Below are 15,583 nucleotides of genomic sequence, written 5' to 3'. Positions count from 1 at the left end.
CAAATCTCCTTCCCTAAACACCTGTACTCAAATCAAGGAGTATTTTTCGTTTCAATATACTGCCATCATCTCCAGTTCAACATCGAAAACACTCCTTGCTATTTCTTCTGCCCAGAATGTTTTTTCCTCTACCCTCTCTTCCTATATACCTTTCAGAGGTCAGCTCAAGCTTTTATTTCCTCATAAACTTTCCTGACCTCCTCAGTTGGGTCATAGTCCCTTAATCTAGCCTCTCTTACCACTGTATGCCACTTCTTTGAGCCAATCTCATAGTTGTCCTTTAATATTTGTGTGATGATTTGAATAATGTTTTCTTCCCACATAGACGATGAACTCCCTGAGATTAGGAATGATGTCTTTATTTGCTCAACACTATATCCTCAATAAATAGTAGGCGCTCAGTATGTATATGCTACATGAATTAATGGATGGATTAAATACAATTTAAACATTGCCTTCACATTGGCTTTCCAGGTTTTTCACTTGTCTTTCATACCACCAGTCGTGCACTTCTAAGCTAAACACCTTAAACATTTACACTTTGTTTTCTTGATTTCTTTTGCCTTTTATCACTAAGTCCTGTCTCTCCTTCCTAAGTGCCTCAGTTTCTCCCCTTTTCCACTCCCGCCCACACCCTCCACTGCCGCACGTCCAGAGTAACACGGCAGCTTCTGCTGGTTCCCAACTCTACTTTTGTCCTGCAGTCCATCCTATGTATATGTGTCACTGCATTAGGTTAAGGTCAGCTCTGGGAACAGTGGCTTATGAACCCTTTCAGTGAGACAGTATGAGAGTAGGGCTTATCGCTCTTGTATTCCTTCAAGGCAGAAAAGGAAAGTATGTTATACTACTTTAGAATAACAGTGGGATACGTTAAGGTTTTTCAGCATGGTTTTTAAGGCTCATCATAATTTAATCTATAGATCCAACCTTGTTTCTTTTTTTTTTTTTTAATTTGTTTTTTAATGTTTATTTTTATTTGAGAGAGAGACAGACAGCACGAGCGGGGGAGGGGCAGAAAGAGAGGAAGACACAGAATCCGAAGCAGGCTCCAGGCTCTGAGCTGTCAGCACAGAGCCAGATGTGGGGCTCAAACCCATGAACTGTGAGATCATGACCTGAGCCAAAGTCAGATGCTTAACTGACTGAACCACCCAGGCGCCCCAACGTTATTTCTAATTACTAATTACTCTCATTGCCACCAGTTTTCCTCAAGCCATGAAGTTTTCCTCAATGTTCCTCAAACACCCCACCTCTATTCCTACCTCTGGGCTTCTGCATAGGCTGTCTACAAAGCCCCTTGCCTGATGTACCCTTCCCACTCTGTCTACTATTCCACTCTCCTACAAGGCACCCGGCAGCGTCACACTCTTTCAGTCTTCTTCACTGAAGTCTTCCCTAACTGCTGTAGGACACTGACATGTTGTCTGAACTCCAGTGATACTTTATTGTGCCACCTGATTTTTTTCTTTGCTATGTTTGGTTTTGTTTGGGCAACTAGATTAGAAACTGTAATCAAAGGCAATGTCTCTTAATTCCTGCAAATGTTCACAGTACCTAACACAGTACCAAGCATGTAACAAGCAGTTAATAAGAGGTTGATTTATTTTAGCCACTTTATAGTTCAGTACCAGTGTTGTAGTCATTGATAAAGCATAGTGGAGAAAGAGAGTGAAACGAATCATTAAAAAGAATGATTTGGAGTATCTGTGAATTTCTGTTTTCCTCTCTAGGTCTTTATCTTGGTATTAGAGAGTCTCTAAATCAATAATCAGCGTAAAAACCACTTATTTGTTTTTGCAAACCAATAAAATCTTTTTTTACCAATAAAATCTTAATAATTATTTTGCTTCTCTTCAGTGACCACTGATGCAGCTGAACAATGCTGTACCTTCCTAGCAAGCATTACCTTAAACATCTAAGATCAGTCTCTTTTCTCCCCCCTTTAATTAATCTTTCATTTTTGTGCTCATTCATTCATCTCCCATCATTCATCTCTGGGAGTGACAGGTGCTAAGCAGCATGACCCTTTTCCATTTTCTGATCCTTTCCCATTCCTTTAATTCTAAGTGAGAATAAGTTCATTCTTCCTATATGGTTTCTAGGTTTGTTAACACCTTGGTACTTCACTACAGAAATAGGGAGTTACCTGGAAACAAAACCATTCATTTTTGCAAAGAGCAATCGCAAGACTTTCTCCTTTTGCTCCCAGGTCAAATCTTCAATATCCACATTTCCTTGAATATCCGTCCTGAAGAATTTCAAAGGCAAAATGGCCAAAGTAAGCATCTCTCCTTTTTAAAATTTAAAATATGTAAATATGAGAAAAGAAAATTTCCAAACCATAACTATTATGAGGTTTCCAAATATAATGACTACAAAGCAAACTGTGTCCATTACAAAATCACGAAGTTGAAGAGGATATCAATATGCTAGCCATTCTGAAATGCTATGTAGTCTTTAAGATAAAAATAAGAAAAACTATAACACAAAAAAATGTGTGCTCAAACATTAAGCAAAAGGGCAAAAAGTTGTAATATAACATTATGCATCCAGATACAAAAAGAAAAGGAACAATACAACAAAAACTAGTTGTTTACAAGGTGAGATTATTGATAAATTCCTTTTAACATTTCTTTTTGTATAAGATATTTTGCTATGAAAACAGAGTGACAAGAGGTACGTTTAGAAAATAACACGTAACTTATCTAGTCTATTTACCTACTTCCAAATAAGGCTGCAGCTAAGCTTTCCAGGCAGGTCTTTGGCTATACTATAACTTTCCCAGAAGATTTGTAGTCTATTTACTATTTATGTAAGCTGGCTGACACTGTAGAGAGTACTGTATTTCACAATGTAAGAAATGTTTTTGCATATACATCAGTTGGGTTAGTTTTCTTTAAAAGTTTAGGTTTTGCCTTATGATCACCATACACTTAAATTGTCCTTCCCCAATCTGCCTCTTAAGCAGATGATGTAATATTTTAATCACCATTTCTGCCCTGCTGGTACAGGCAATAGAACACTGAGGTTAAGGTGAGAAGTTGTTCAGTAGCAAAAATGTCACACAGGGCAGAAGAGGAAGAGTCCAGCTTCTGCAATAACAATGTGGAGAATCATTTTATATACCTTTCTCTGAAATACCACTTTGCAGACAAAAAAATGTAAAATAGACTGGCATATGTATGCTAGGGACTCAACTTGCTTGACGTATTGAATTAAAAAAAGGACATGGGGCGCCTGGGTGGCTCAGTCAGTTAAGCGTCCGACTTCAGCTCAGGTCACGATCTCGCAGTCCGTGAGTTCGAGCCCCGCGTCAGGCTCTGGGCTGATGGCTCAGAGCCTGGAGCCTGCTTCCGATTCTGTGCCTCCCTCTCTCTCTGCCCCTCCCCCGTTCATGCTCTGTCTCTCTCTGTCCCAAAAATAAATAAACGTTAAAAAAAAAAATTAAATTTAAATTAAAAAGAGGACAGGGCACCGGGGTGGTTCAGTTGGTTGAGCATCCAGCTCTTGATTTCAGTTCAGGTCATGATCCCAGGGTCGTGTGATCAAGCCCCACATCAGGCTCTGTGCTAAGCGTGGAGCTTGCTTAAGATTCTCTCTCTCTCTCTCTCTCTCTCTCTCTCTCTCCCCCTCTCCCCCACTCGCATGCTCTCCCTCTCTAATAAATTTTTTTTTAATTTTTTTTCTTAATGTTTTTATTTATTTTTGAGACAGAGAGAGACAGAGCATGAGCAGGGGAGGGGCAGAGAGAGAGGGAGACACAGAATCCGAAGCAGGCTCCAGGCTCTGAGCCATCAGCACAGAGCCCGATGCGGGGCTCGAACTCACAGACTGTGAGATCATGACCTGAGCTGAAGTCGGACGCTCAACCGACTGAGCCACCCAGGCGCCCCTCAAATAAAATTTTTTTAAAAAGAGGAAATTACAGAGAAATTATTGGTAATACAAGTAATAGACTTCTAAATATGGCAAAAAGGTTTTAAAAAATTATGGTATGGACATTTTGAAGAAAACAGTCTTATCTTTCAGAAGCCACTGACCATGTCCAACCTTCCCAACAGATACATAGTTTAAAAGAACCTACTAATTAATCCATTAAAAAATAAATCAGAAAACACATTTGGAAGCACTGTTAATAAGGTGTTCAGTACATAGTAGTAGGGAGTCCTTTTAAGTTTCTCAAGCTAAGGCCTTTGAAGAACCTAATTGCACTGGGAGATAAAACTTTTTTTTTCAGAATAATCTTTAAAATGCACTCTAATTTATGGTTCATAGGAGTTAAGAGTGCACTGACAGAAACGCTAACAGGAAACAGTCATTGTATAAAGTCTACAACTGTCTCAAGCATCCTGCTACCTTTATTATGGTGGCAGTAGATCTGTAGCATGTATTTTGGAAACTTGCAAGGACTTTTGGTTAGTACAATGATGGGGTCCCACTCCTGGATGTCCTCCAACCCATAGAACAGTTCTGTGCAACAAAGAATTATTACAAAGAACTGTTATATTGATTTCTTAAATTATATGTTTAGTTAGATATTATCTATGAATTTCATCTCAGTAAAAGGAACGTTACAAAATATTTGTGAAAGTAAGCTTATCAAAAATGTTTAACCTTAATCTGATCACACCTTTATAATGAATTTACAAAAAAGAAAATAAAGGAACATGTTCAAAGATACTACAATGACATTCTATGGAACAAATGATCTAGTCTCTTTAATAAGTCTCTGTCTTGAAAAAAGGAAATCTGCTAAGAATACCTACTAAGCCCCACACACAGTGCTAAGCACAGGGGTTATAAAGACAGGTAAGACAGTTCCTATCTTCGAGTAACTTAGTGAGTAATCTATTCAATACTTAGATATTATGTAACTGAACTCTTCAGAGTGCTTATTTCTCTAAAGGGCACAAAAATAGCTGCACAAAGGATAAAATATTAAAGCCATAATTAGTACCATTTCTCAGCCTCCATAAGATCTTGAGTTACGCTATTGGTGCTGTGCTCTTTGCCATCGAACGTTCGGATCCGGGGATATTCTGTTCTTCCTGCACATGCCTCTCTCATTTTAAAATTGAAAGCAGCTTGTGCTACCTTTTTGTAATGCTTCCTGCCCAGTAGGATCTGTTGCTTCACTTGGTGCAGAGCATCTAAAAAGAACCTTTCCACTTCTGTTCTCTCATCCAGTATGTTCTTGGCCAGCCTCTTCACTCGATTCATTTCCCTGTCCTTCATCTGGAGAAGATGTTGCAGCTTGTCAATTTCAACCTGACCTGCTTGGTTCTCTATCATTGCCTGTCGCTGCATTTTTAGAACTTCAGCCTCAAACTCTCTGGTCATACAACTCAGGGCAGTCTCCAAGCTTACCACCTTTTTCTGAAGAGTTTGGATTTGTAATCTCTGCTGGGTAAACTGCATTATCTTTTCCTTAACCAACAGATCATTGATTTCCTAAAAACAAAGATGAGAGAGTTGATTTTCTTTAATCAATTTCAAAACTTAAAAGTTCCTCACTAATTTCCATTACATCATTAGCTTAAATTTGATACCAGGTTGAGATGATGATATTTGGTATTCTGTGTACCGAGAGAAAAAACATCCCAGGGTTCTTCTCTGGACTTGTGAAGGCCACTAATTTTGCTGATTAAGAAACTTTCCTTTCTCTAAAATTCCAATAGTTTAAATATTTTATATTATTGAAATGGGTAATTTCAAAATCAATAAGATTATACAGTAAAACATTAACAACTGTATACTGGAAAATGTTTCCTATCCTAGCCTATAGGCTAGTGGCCTATCCCTTTTCCATTGTCCCTTTCCTCCTTAGTAATAAAACTCCATTTTTTTTTTTTTTTTTTCAGGAAGGCAGGAAGCCCAATTGAAAATTCCCAGTCTCCCTTGCAGTTCAGCAAAGCTATGTAACTAAGTTCTGGTCAATGAAATGTAAGTAGAAGTGTTTGCAGGACTTCCAGGAAGACTTCTAAAGGGGAGGGGGGGGGCATAATTTTTCCTCCCTGTCCTTCTTCCTTCCTGCTTTCTGGGTAATGGTTAGAGATCTAGCAGCTGCTTTGGGCCATGAAGTAACTTTGGGGATGTAAGCCATACGTTGCCCAGCAGAGTTAAGGAAACTGAGTCTCTGTTGACTTTGTGGCACTACCCTTCCAGCTCTGGATTGCTAACCTCCAGACTTCATTTAGAGGAGAGAATAAACCCTTACATGGTAAAGCCACTGTTGTTGGGGCTGTTACAGCTGAACCTATTCGGAACCAGTAATTCAGAGACCAACTCTAAGCAAAGTAAAATGAGTATTCTAAGGTAGTAGAGGATAGGGTTTACATTTATGTTTCTGATATATTCTTTATAAAGCCAAGTCAAATACTTCTTTTTTTATGTTTATTTATTTATTTATTTATTTTTGAGAGAGATAGAGAGAGAGCACATGCTCAGGGAGGGGCAGAGAGAGAGAGAGAGGGAAGCAGAGAATCCCAAGCAGGCTCCGTGCTATCAGCACAGAGCCTGATGTGGGGCTTGAACCCACGAACTGTGAGATCATGACCTGAGCAGAAATCAGGAGTTGGACTCTTTAACTGACTGAGCCACTGAGGCATCCCAAGTCAAATACTTCTTATGCCATTCTCATAATTAATCCTTTCAAATAAGAAAGGTACATCATCCAGACAGAATAAAAATGGTCCCAAAGTCCTCATGTATCATTATTATACTCAATTCTTCATATTTACCAACCCAATCCTTAAATAAACAAACGAGCAAACAAACAAAAAGCCCAGCAAGTCCAAATGGAGTGGGAACCTTCTGATGTAAAAGGAAAGTTTGAGTATCTTGCAACTTCTGGGAGTTTTTTTGTAGAGCGTCAGCTTCCTTCAGGTGGTATGTGAGGGCTTTCTGGAGATAAACATTCTCTTTAAAAACGGCTCTTCCAGCATGGTTCAGTTGCCTGAAATAGATAGATATATGATCCCAAAACACAGGTGTTAAGTTTTAGATATTACCAAACTAGAACAATGACTGCCTTATCCCCCAACATTAAAAATAATGACCACGACGTATTTAGTTTATGGTAGGGACTCAAAAGAGGTGGGGTATGTGACTAAGTTTTCACCAATGGAAAGTGAAAAGTTACGTGTTACTTCCAGTCCAAGGCAGTTAGGAGCAGATGGGTTTCCATGCTCTCTCCTGTCCATATGACTGGGTGGAAGAAGTCCAAGATAGAAACAGCCCCAGTTCCCGAATCACCACTCAAGTAGAGCTATCAGACTTATACTGGATTGTTAAGCGAGCAAGAACTAAACCATTGAGACTTCGGAATTTATTAACACAATTAAATGTTACTTTCACTAACATACCTCATGACAACTCTATACAGTTGCTATGATTAACCCCGTTTTTAGACGAAGAAATTTAATTTCAAAAAGGTTAGGAAATTTTCCAACAGTCAGTCATGTCGGTATACATGTTGAGAACCAAAGTCTAACTTCAAAGCCAGGGTTATTTCCTCCACACCACCTTGCTGCAGAAAGGGTGGGTGAAAAAGGGGCGGGGACACAAAGAGAAAGAAATAACGAGGGAAAGTAAACAAGAAAATTTGAAGAAAGCAAACCAAGAGAGAAGGGAGAAGACAATATGATGAGAACAAAACAGACCAGCAAAGAGATAAGAGAAGCTATGAAAAAGAAAAAGGAGGCAGCAGTCTCTTACGCGATAGCTTCATGGTGAGCTCTCTCTGCCAGCATTATTATCTTCTTTTCAGCCTCTTGTTCTAGTCGATGCTAAAAAAGAAAACAGACTTTTTTTTTTAAAGTTTATTTATTTATTTTGGGGGTGGTGGCGGCAAGAGAGAGAAAGGACAGGCCTTCAGCTGTCAGGGCAGAGCCCAACAAGGGGCCGAATCTCACTAACTGTGAGATCATGACCTAAGCCGAAATCAAGAGTCAGATGCTTAACGAACTGAGCCACCCAGGTGCCTGTAGGCTGTTTTAATAGAGTTATATTTCTAACAAATTTACACACCAAAAAGTGAAGTATTTATTTTATAATGTCAAACAAAATACTCCTGTCCACATGACCTAGTGTGAAGAACTCCAAGTACTGGTGGAATAGCTAGCAAAGAGGATAGTGTGAACACAGGAACCTCAGGGTACCATCTGATCTCCCCATTAAAGAAGCAATATGACACATAAATAGAAAAAAAAAAGTCCACATCAATATTGGAAAGTGGAGCTTGGATAAATTTCTGCTAAATACAATGTGGTTAGAGTCATTTATTTATCCAACAAATCCCTATTGAGCATTAGTATTGTATCAGATTTTTCAGATGCTGGAGATTCTGTGGTGAAAAAAACAGATAAGGTCCCTGTTCTTTTTTTTTTTATTTTTTATTTTTTTTAATTTTTTTTTTCATCGTTTTTTATTTATTTTTGGGACAGAGAGAGACAGAGCATGAACGGGGGAGGGGCAGAGAGAGAGGGAGACACAGAATCGGAAACAGGCTCCAGGCTCCGAGCCATCAGCCCAGAGCCTGATGCGGGGCTCGAACTCACGGACCGCGAGATCGTGACCTGGCTGAAGTCGGACGCTTAACCGACTGCGCCATCCAGGCGCCCCATAAGGTCCCTGTTCTGACAGACCTTGTATTCTAGGTGAGATCCAAACAACGATAATAATTAAAGTGCACTGAGCTTTTACCACGTGCCAGGCATGGTTCTAAGAGCTCTATGTGTATTACTTACCTATCACAAGAACCCTAAAAATTAGACACTATTATTATCACCAAAAACAAGGACTGAGGAAACAGGGAAGGAGAGGTTAGTGACTTGCCCAAAGTCAGATAGCTAGTAAGTGGCAGAGCAGAGATTCATACGCAGGCAATGTGATGCTTGTTTGCTCCCTAACAAGCAAACAAATGAGAGAATTAAACTGTGATGAATGCTGTGAATGTAATAAATGGAGTAATGAGATAGATAGTAACTGGGGGAGATTATGTTAGATTGGGGTTTAAGGAATCCATTTCTGAGGAAATGACATTTGAGCTCCTAAGAATGAGAAGAGCCAGAGCTGGAGGAAGAACATTCCAGAAAGGAACACCAAGTACAAAAATATGTCATTGGGAAAGGGATTGGTGGTTCAAGGAACAGAAAGGATTAAATAGGGAAACAAAACACCTATAACCTGAGGGATGTGCTTTATATGACCAGGTGGAGCATACTATAGTAAGAGACGAATAAACAGGGCTTACCGGAAAGCCCTCTGCCACAAACCAGCAGCACTGGGGTTCAAACCAGCACAGGAGTTCGTACCTAACCATGAAGTTTACACCGAACATACTGAGACAGCTACTGCTGTGGCTGGCCATCCCAACACTCATTCCCATCCTCCCTTTCCAGCTTTCACTAGTGTCTGGAAAAAAACACACTCACTTTCCCAGCATCCAATATAACATGGCTCTGTCCAATGAGATAGATGTAAGACAAAATCTGCTAAGAGCTTCTGGGAAAGCTTTTATGGTTTCCAAATAAAAAAGGACAGATACAGCTGGAGCCTCCCTTCTTCCTGCCTTAAACACAGACAAATCTTAGAGCTGCATTAACCATCTTGCAACTATGAGGGAAAGGCCAGCAGCCACCTACTTCCAGACATAAAAATCCTATTTATATAGGCACTGTCAGACATGTATGCTGCAATCTGACGAAGCGCTCCTAACCTTTGTGGAACTGCTGCACTTAGCAGAGAAGAGAACAGGCTTAGGGGGTGGGATAGAGGGAAAAAGGCAATTGAGAGCAGCCCATTCCTGAGGACTTCCACTCCTAACAGTGCCAGAAAGTGCCTGAGAAGGAAAGCACCAAGATGCTGCTCCTGCCCCATTCCTAGGTTATTTAATACAGAAACGGGAAATCTAGAGCCACTTTTTACGGCAAATTTTTTATCTAAAGCTGATATGAGGACTTATTTGCCCCACCCTCAACTTCCTACATCCCTACCAGTTTCTGAAAGAAATCTGTTCAATTCTTCCCTAAGAATGAACAGTTAAAGGAAAGTTTAGAAGACTTAAAGAAAAACCATGGGTCCTCTGAAAAGCTCACAGAGAAGTGTTCCAATGCACTTCCCACAATTTGGAGAATTAATGTCAGAGGCACAGAGAAATGTGGAAGTTTGTGATATGCTAAGGAACATTTTTGAGACCCCTTTTTATTAACACCCTTAGTTTAGCTTGGCTTGACTAAGGAAACACCTTCACGTGTACCAGAGTGACCTTTCCCATCTCATCCCCCTACATAATGTGCTACATGCAGCTTTCCGTCCACTAGGGGAACACCAAGCTGAAGGGACTGTGTCCTGAAGCTTCGGATAACAATCCCTCTTTAGGATTTCAAGAATCTCTAACTGACTAGACACTGAGATATCTAGAACAGGTTTCATTTTCCCTATTTTTTTATCTGCTGTGATTTGATAAACAATCCTCTAATAAGATACCAAAAGAAAGGTTGACATGTCTCAGAATGCATATAGATACTTATAATGTTTTAGTAAACAAAATATTTCTTCTTTTTAAAAACAAAATATTTCTTAATTAACACTAAAGTGTTGTACCTTTTCTTCAAAAAACTTGCCCTCCAATCTTCTAAGAGTCTCCTGATGTTTCCGCTCCGTGTTCCTTAAATTCTCCTTAAGCTATAATTACAATAACAAAAGAAAAAAAAAGATCAATAGGAAATGGGGGTGACTGAGGCACATTTCTGGAAAATTCTCAATAAAAAAACATTTTCTGTGATACATTATTTCTTAATCCTGAACACACAGGAAAATTCCATGTCCCTACCCGTGAGTACCATATTTCCCACCAATCATCTGTAGACTTACAAGATCAGTATTGAGTTTCTAAAAAGTTATTCATGAACAACAGTTCCCAGAACAGACAAGTTGTTCTCATAATCATATTTGCCAAATATCTTCATTTAAACATGTAGACTCATAGAATCATAATATTTTAGAATTGGGGCACCTGGCTGGCTCAGTTGGAGGAGTGTGTGACTCTTGATCTCAGGAGTTCAGGTCCCACGTTGGGTGTAGAGATTACACTTTAAAAACATAATATTTTAGAATTGAAAGGGACCTTAAAAGTCACACCAGACAATCTCCCACTTAATATAGGATTCTTTCTATGAGAAAAATATCTAGAGACAGAAGTATCACGAATTCAAATGTCATTAATTCATTAGACTAGCCTTTCATAGTTCCCATTTTTAGAAAATTCTCCCTAGTATTAATCTAAAATACATCTCCCTATGATTCTCATAGATGGATCCTTCTGTCCTAAAAACATGTATACATGGAATAAAAAGGACATAAAACTCTTCTAGGCAAAGAAAAGTAAGCTAATTTAAAGCTATATTGTAGTCTACATTTACTGGCAATCAGTCAGGCTGAAATAAGCATACTCCATCTAATCCATAAAAAAGGCAGTAGAGTGTCCCATGAGACAACTGTTTGACTCTGGGCAAATCACTTCTCTAAGTCTCAGGTTTCCAGGAATAAGAAGAGAATAATAATAGTAACTAGCTCATAGGGTGTGGCCAGGATTAAATAACAAACAATACATGTAAAGTACCTAGCTAGAATAGTAACCATTTAATATACCAGCTAGTTATTATTATATCTACTACTGTCCTCCCTTATACTTAATAATTATCCTGTGATCTCTGTCCAAAGTGTATTAAATCTCCATTTTATATGATCTCATTCCGATATTCTTTCTCTCTGTATTTTTCATACAATTTTTTTAAAAATGGCTTCTGATATCATTAAAGACTGAAAATCAATGTCAGTGTACAAGTTTATGGAAATGTCTATCATCTTAGTGTGTGGGAAGATGGACCTTTCAAAATCCATAAATTAACAAATGTTTCTAAAGATAATTAGGTAATACCTACCAAAAACCGTTCTTTTTGGGGTGCCTGGGTGGCTCAGTTGGTTAAGCGACTGACCAGCTCAGGTCATGATCTCGTGATTCTTGAGTTTGAGCCCCGCATCAGGCTGACGCACAGAGCCCACTTTGGATCCACTGTCCCCCTCTCTCTCTGATCCTCCCCTGCTTTGCTCTCTTTCTCTCTCGCTCTTCTCTCAAAAAAATTTTTTTTAATCTTTTTTAAGTTTATTTATTTATTTTTTTTTTTGAGAGAGAGAGAGAGAGAGAGAGAGGGCAAACACGAGCACATGAGCAGGGGAGGGAGAGAGAGAAGTGAGAGAGAGAATCCCAAGCAGGCTCTGCTCAGCACGAAGCCTGACCCAGGGCAGACACAGGGTCCACGTTGGTCCAAACTCAAGAATCAGATGTTTAACTGACTGAGCCACCCAGGTGGCCCCTATCAAAAACCTTTAAAAGTTTATGTTCTTTAACCTACAAATTCCACCTCAGAGAAGTTATCCTAAATACTAATTACAGATGTAGAAAAACATTTTGTTACCTAGGTGTTCATCAGTTTATAATAGTGGAAAATTAGAAAAAAGCTCAGATGTCTAACAATGAGGGACTAATTAATAAATCATGATACATCTACCCATGATACATCTTACCTAATAAATTATGATACATATGCCTCGACTAGTCAAAAGATTTTATAGAAAAATATGTAATGGCATTGAGGGGTACCTGGGTGGCTCAGTCAGTTAAGTGTCTGACTCTTGGTTTCGGCTCAAGTCATGACCTCACGGCTTGTGGGACTGAGCCCCCCATCTGGCTCTGTACTGACAGCATGGAGTCTCCTTGGGATTCTCTCTCCCTCTCTCTCTGTCTCTGTCTCTCTCTCTCTCTCAAAATAAATAAACTTTAAAAAACAGTACCTTTTTTAAAAAAAAGAAAAAAGGAAAATATGTAATGGCATTGAAAAATGTTCACAACAAAAGTGAAAAAGTCAGGGTAACAGTTTGTACATAATAACCTCATTTTTAAAAAAATAGCATATATATATATATATTTGAAAGATGGCTATTTATTTATTTATTTATTTGAGAGAGAGAGAGAAAGAGAAGAGGGGGAGCATAGGGAGAGAAAGGCAGATGGGGGAGAAAGGCAGAAGGAGAAAGACAGAATCTTAAGTAGGCTCCATGCTCAGCATGGAGTCGGACACGGGGTTCGATCCTACAACCCCAGGATCATGACTTGAGCTGAAATCAAGAGTCGGATGCTTAACAATCTGAGCCTCCCAGGTGCCCCCTAAAATGCCATGTATTTTTAAACGTCTCTACATAGAGGAAGAAAAAGAGAAAGAAAATAGACCAAAATATTTAATGGTTATCTCTAGGTAGTATAACTGTGAGGAGAGGGCTTTTAATTGTCTTCTTTTTTATCAGCTAAATTTGCTGCAATGGGTATTATCGCTGTCAAAAGAAGATAGACTAAAACAAATTATTTTAAAATAACTGCAACCTACCAATGTATGCTCCTTCTGTTAATTACATAGATAGAAATCATTTTTTCTTTAAAATTTATGCTTTGAGTATTTTTTGATAATCTAAATTTAACTAGCCTCTTTTCATTTGTATAGTGAATTCCATATACACAGTATAATTAATTTTCTTCCTTTATCTATATACTCCCCTCATTTTAAGTTCACAGGCCTCTACACCTGCCCTAAATCTTCCATATTTTGGATTCCAGAGAACCACCTTATTTTTTCCCACAAACCAGTATCTTTTGCCTGAATTTTAAGTCTTCCTGGCCCACATCCCTTTTGAAAAGTCTGAAATCTATTTCTCCATTAGGTGGCAATATTGTTCTTAAAAAAAAGAAATCATACCTCTAGAATACCCACTAGTTAATTCATTTTGATTCAGATTGTATACCTATACTTAAGATAGCTATTGTGAGAGTTCCTAAAAAGTTACCAATCTTAAATTGATTCAATCTTCAGTATTTTCATATTAAAAAATTTGATATTCCTTCTAGAAAATTTTAAGCTTTTTTTTTGGAAATTATTAATTGTAAAGTATTTTGAGTATATATTGCAATGATTTAATATACATATACATTATGAAAGGATTCCTCCCATCTAGTTAGTAGAAAACTTGATATTCCTTCAATTACATTTTTAAAGTTTATTTATTTTGAGAGAGAGAGCTCAAGCCAGAGGGGCAGAGAGAGAGACAGAGCAAGAGAGAGAGAGAGAGAGAGAATCCCAAGCAGGCTCCACATGTCAGCACAGAGCATGATGTGGGGCTTGAATTCACAATCTGTGAGGTCATGACCTAGCCAAAACCAAGAGTCGAACACTTAACCGACTGTACCACCCAGGTGCCCCAATCTTCAATTACATTTTTTTAATGAAAAGACCTACTCAGAATTTAACAAAGATTTATTGAGCATTACTGTGTTATCTTGTATTTGATGAATACAAATGAACAATGATGTTCATGCCTCAAAGAATTTGTAACTAGCAGGGGAGAAAAGACAAATAATGAATATGTCAAGGTAAATGAGCAAAGTGGTATAAAAGAGATAAAAAATGCTATGAAAACACACAAAGTATTACTTTTTTTTGCTAATAATCTTTTTTCTTTTTTCCAACTTGATGAGATAAAATTGACATATAAAATGGTATAACATATAACATGGTATAAATAATAAATAAATACATACATAAATAAATAAATAAAGAGCTAACACCTCCATATTGTCACATAATTACCATTTCTTTTTTGTAGTAAGAACATTTAAGATTTATTCTCTCAGCAACTTTCAAGTATATAATACAGGATTATTAGCTATCATCATCATACTGTACATTAGAATCCCCAGAACTTTTCAATCTTATAACTGGAAGTTTGTATCCTTTGACCAATATCTCCTTATATCCTCCTCCCTCCCAGCTTGGGTAACCTCTACTCTGTTGCTCGGAGTTCAGCTCTTTTTTAGATTCCACATATAAGGGATATCATATAATGTTTATCTTTCTGATTTTTTTCATTTAACATAACACCCTCAAGTTTCATCCAAGCTGTCACAAATGGAAGAAAATTAATACTTTTTTTCATAGAAAATTATTACTTTGATTTATTTTTTAAAAATTTTAATGTTTATTTTTGAGAGAGAGAGAGAGAGAGAGAGGCAGAGAGAGAGGGAGACAGAATCTGAAGCAGACTCCAGGCTCTAAGCTGTCAGCACAGAGCCCAACACAGGGCTCAAACCCACAAACTGTGAGATCATGACCTGAGCTGAAGTCAGACCTTAACCGACTGAGCCACCCAGGTGCCCCTAAAATTATGACTTTTAAACATGACTCTGGGGGACAGCCTTATGGAGGATATGCATTTGAGCTGAGCCTTTGAAGCATCAGTAAAATTTTAATGGATAGAGATCTATTGGGAGTATATTCTGGATAGAAGAAACAGTTTGAACTACAAAAAAAATGGCAGAAAGGGGGTGCCTGGTTCAGTCCATTAAGCGTTCAATTCCTGATTTCCGCTCAGGTCATGATCTCATGGATTGTGAGATCGAGCCTCACATTGTGCTCTGTGCTGACAACAGAGAGCCTGCTTGGGATTCTTTCTCTCCCTCTCTCTCTGCCCC

General features: G+C 38.4%; 1 protein-coding gene across 8 annotated transcripts in view; it reads right to left on the bottom strand.

Moving 5' to 3' along the window:
* The window catches only part of BBOF1 (basal body orientation factor 1), a 54,185-nt gene that overhangs the window by 21,670 nt on the left and 16,932 nt on the right, over window positions 1-15,583 (bottom strand). For all 8 annotated transcript variants that reach the window (XM_007095073.3, XM_042990092.1, XM_042990094.1 and 5 more), the window contains exons 5-9: window positions 10,609-10,689; window positions 7,720-7,790; window positions 6,814-6,958; window positions 4,961-5,454; window positions 2,150-2,251 (exon numbers count right to left, since the gene is read on the bottom strand). In XM_007095073.3, the coding sequence (XP_007095135.1) occupies window positions 2,150-2,251; window positions 4,961-5,454; window positions 6,814-6,958; window positions 7,720-7,790; window positions 10,609-10,689 (893 nt within the window). The remainder of the gene's footprint in view (window positions 1-2,149; window positions 2,252-4,960; window positions 5,455-6,813; window positions 6,959-7,719; window positions 7,791-10,608; window positions 10,690-15,583) is intronic.

This window comes from Panthera tigris, chromosome B3, assembly GCF_018350195.1.
Source record: "Panthera tigris isolate Pti1 chromosome B3, P.tigris_Pti1_mat1.1, whole genome shotgun sequence".
Classification (NCBI taxonomy): domain Eukaryota; kingdom Metazoa; phylum Chordata; class Mammalia; order Carnivora; family Felidae; genus Panthera; species Panthera tigris.
The sequence above is the reverse complement of the archived record's forward strand: the minus strand, read 5'-3'. Positions and strand labels throughout refer to the sequence as shown.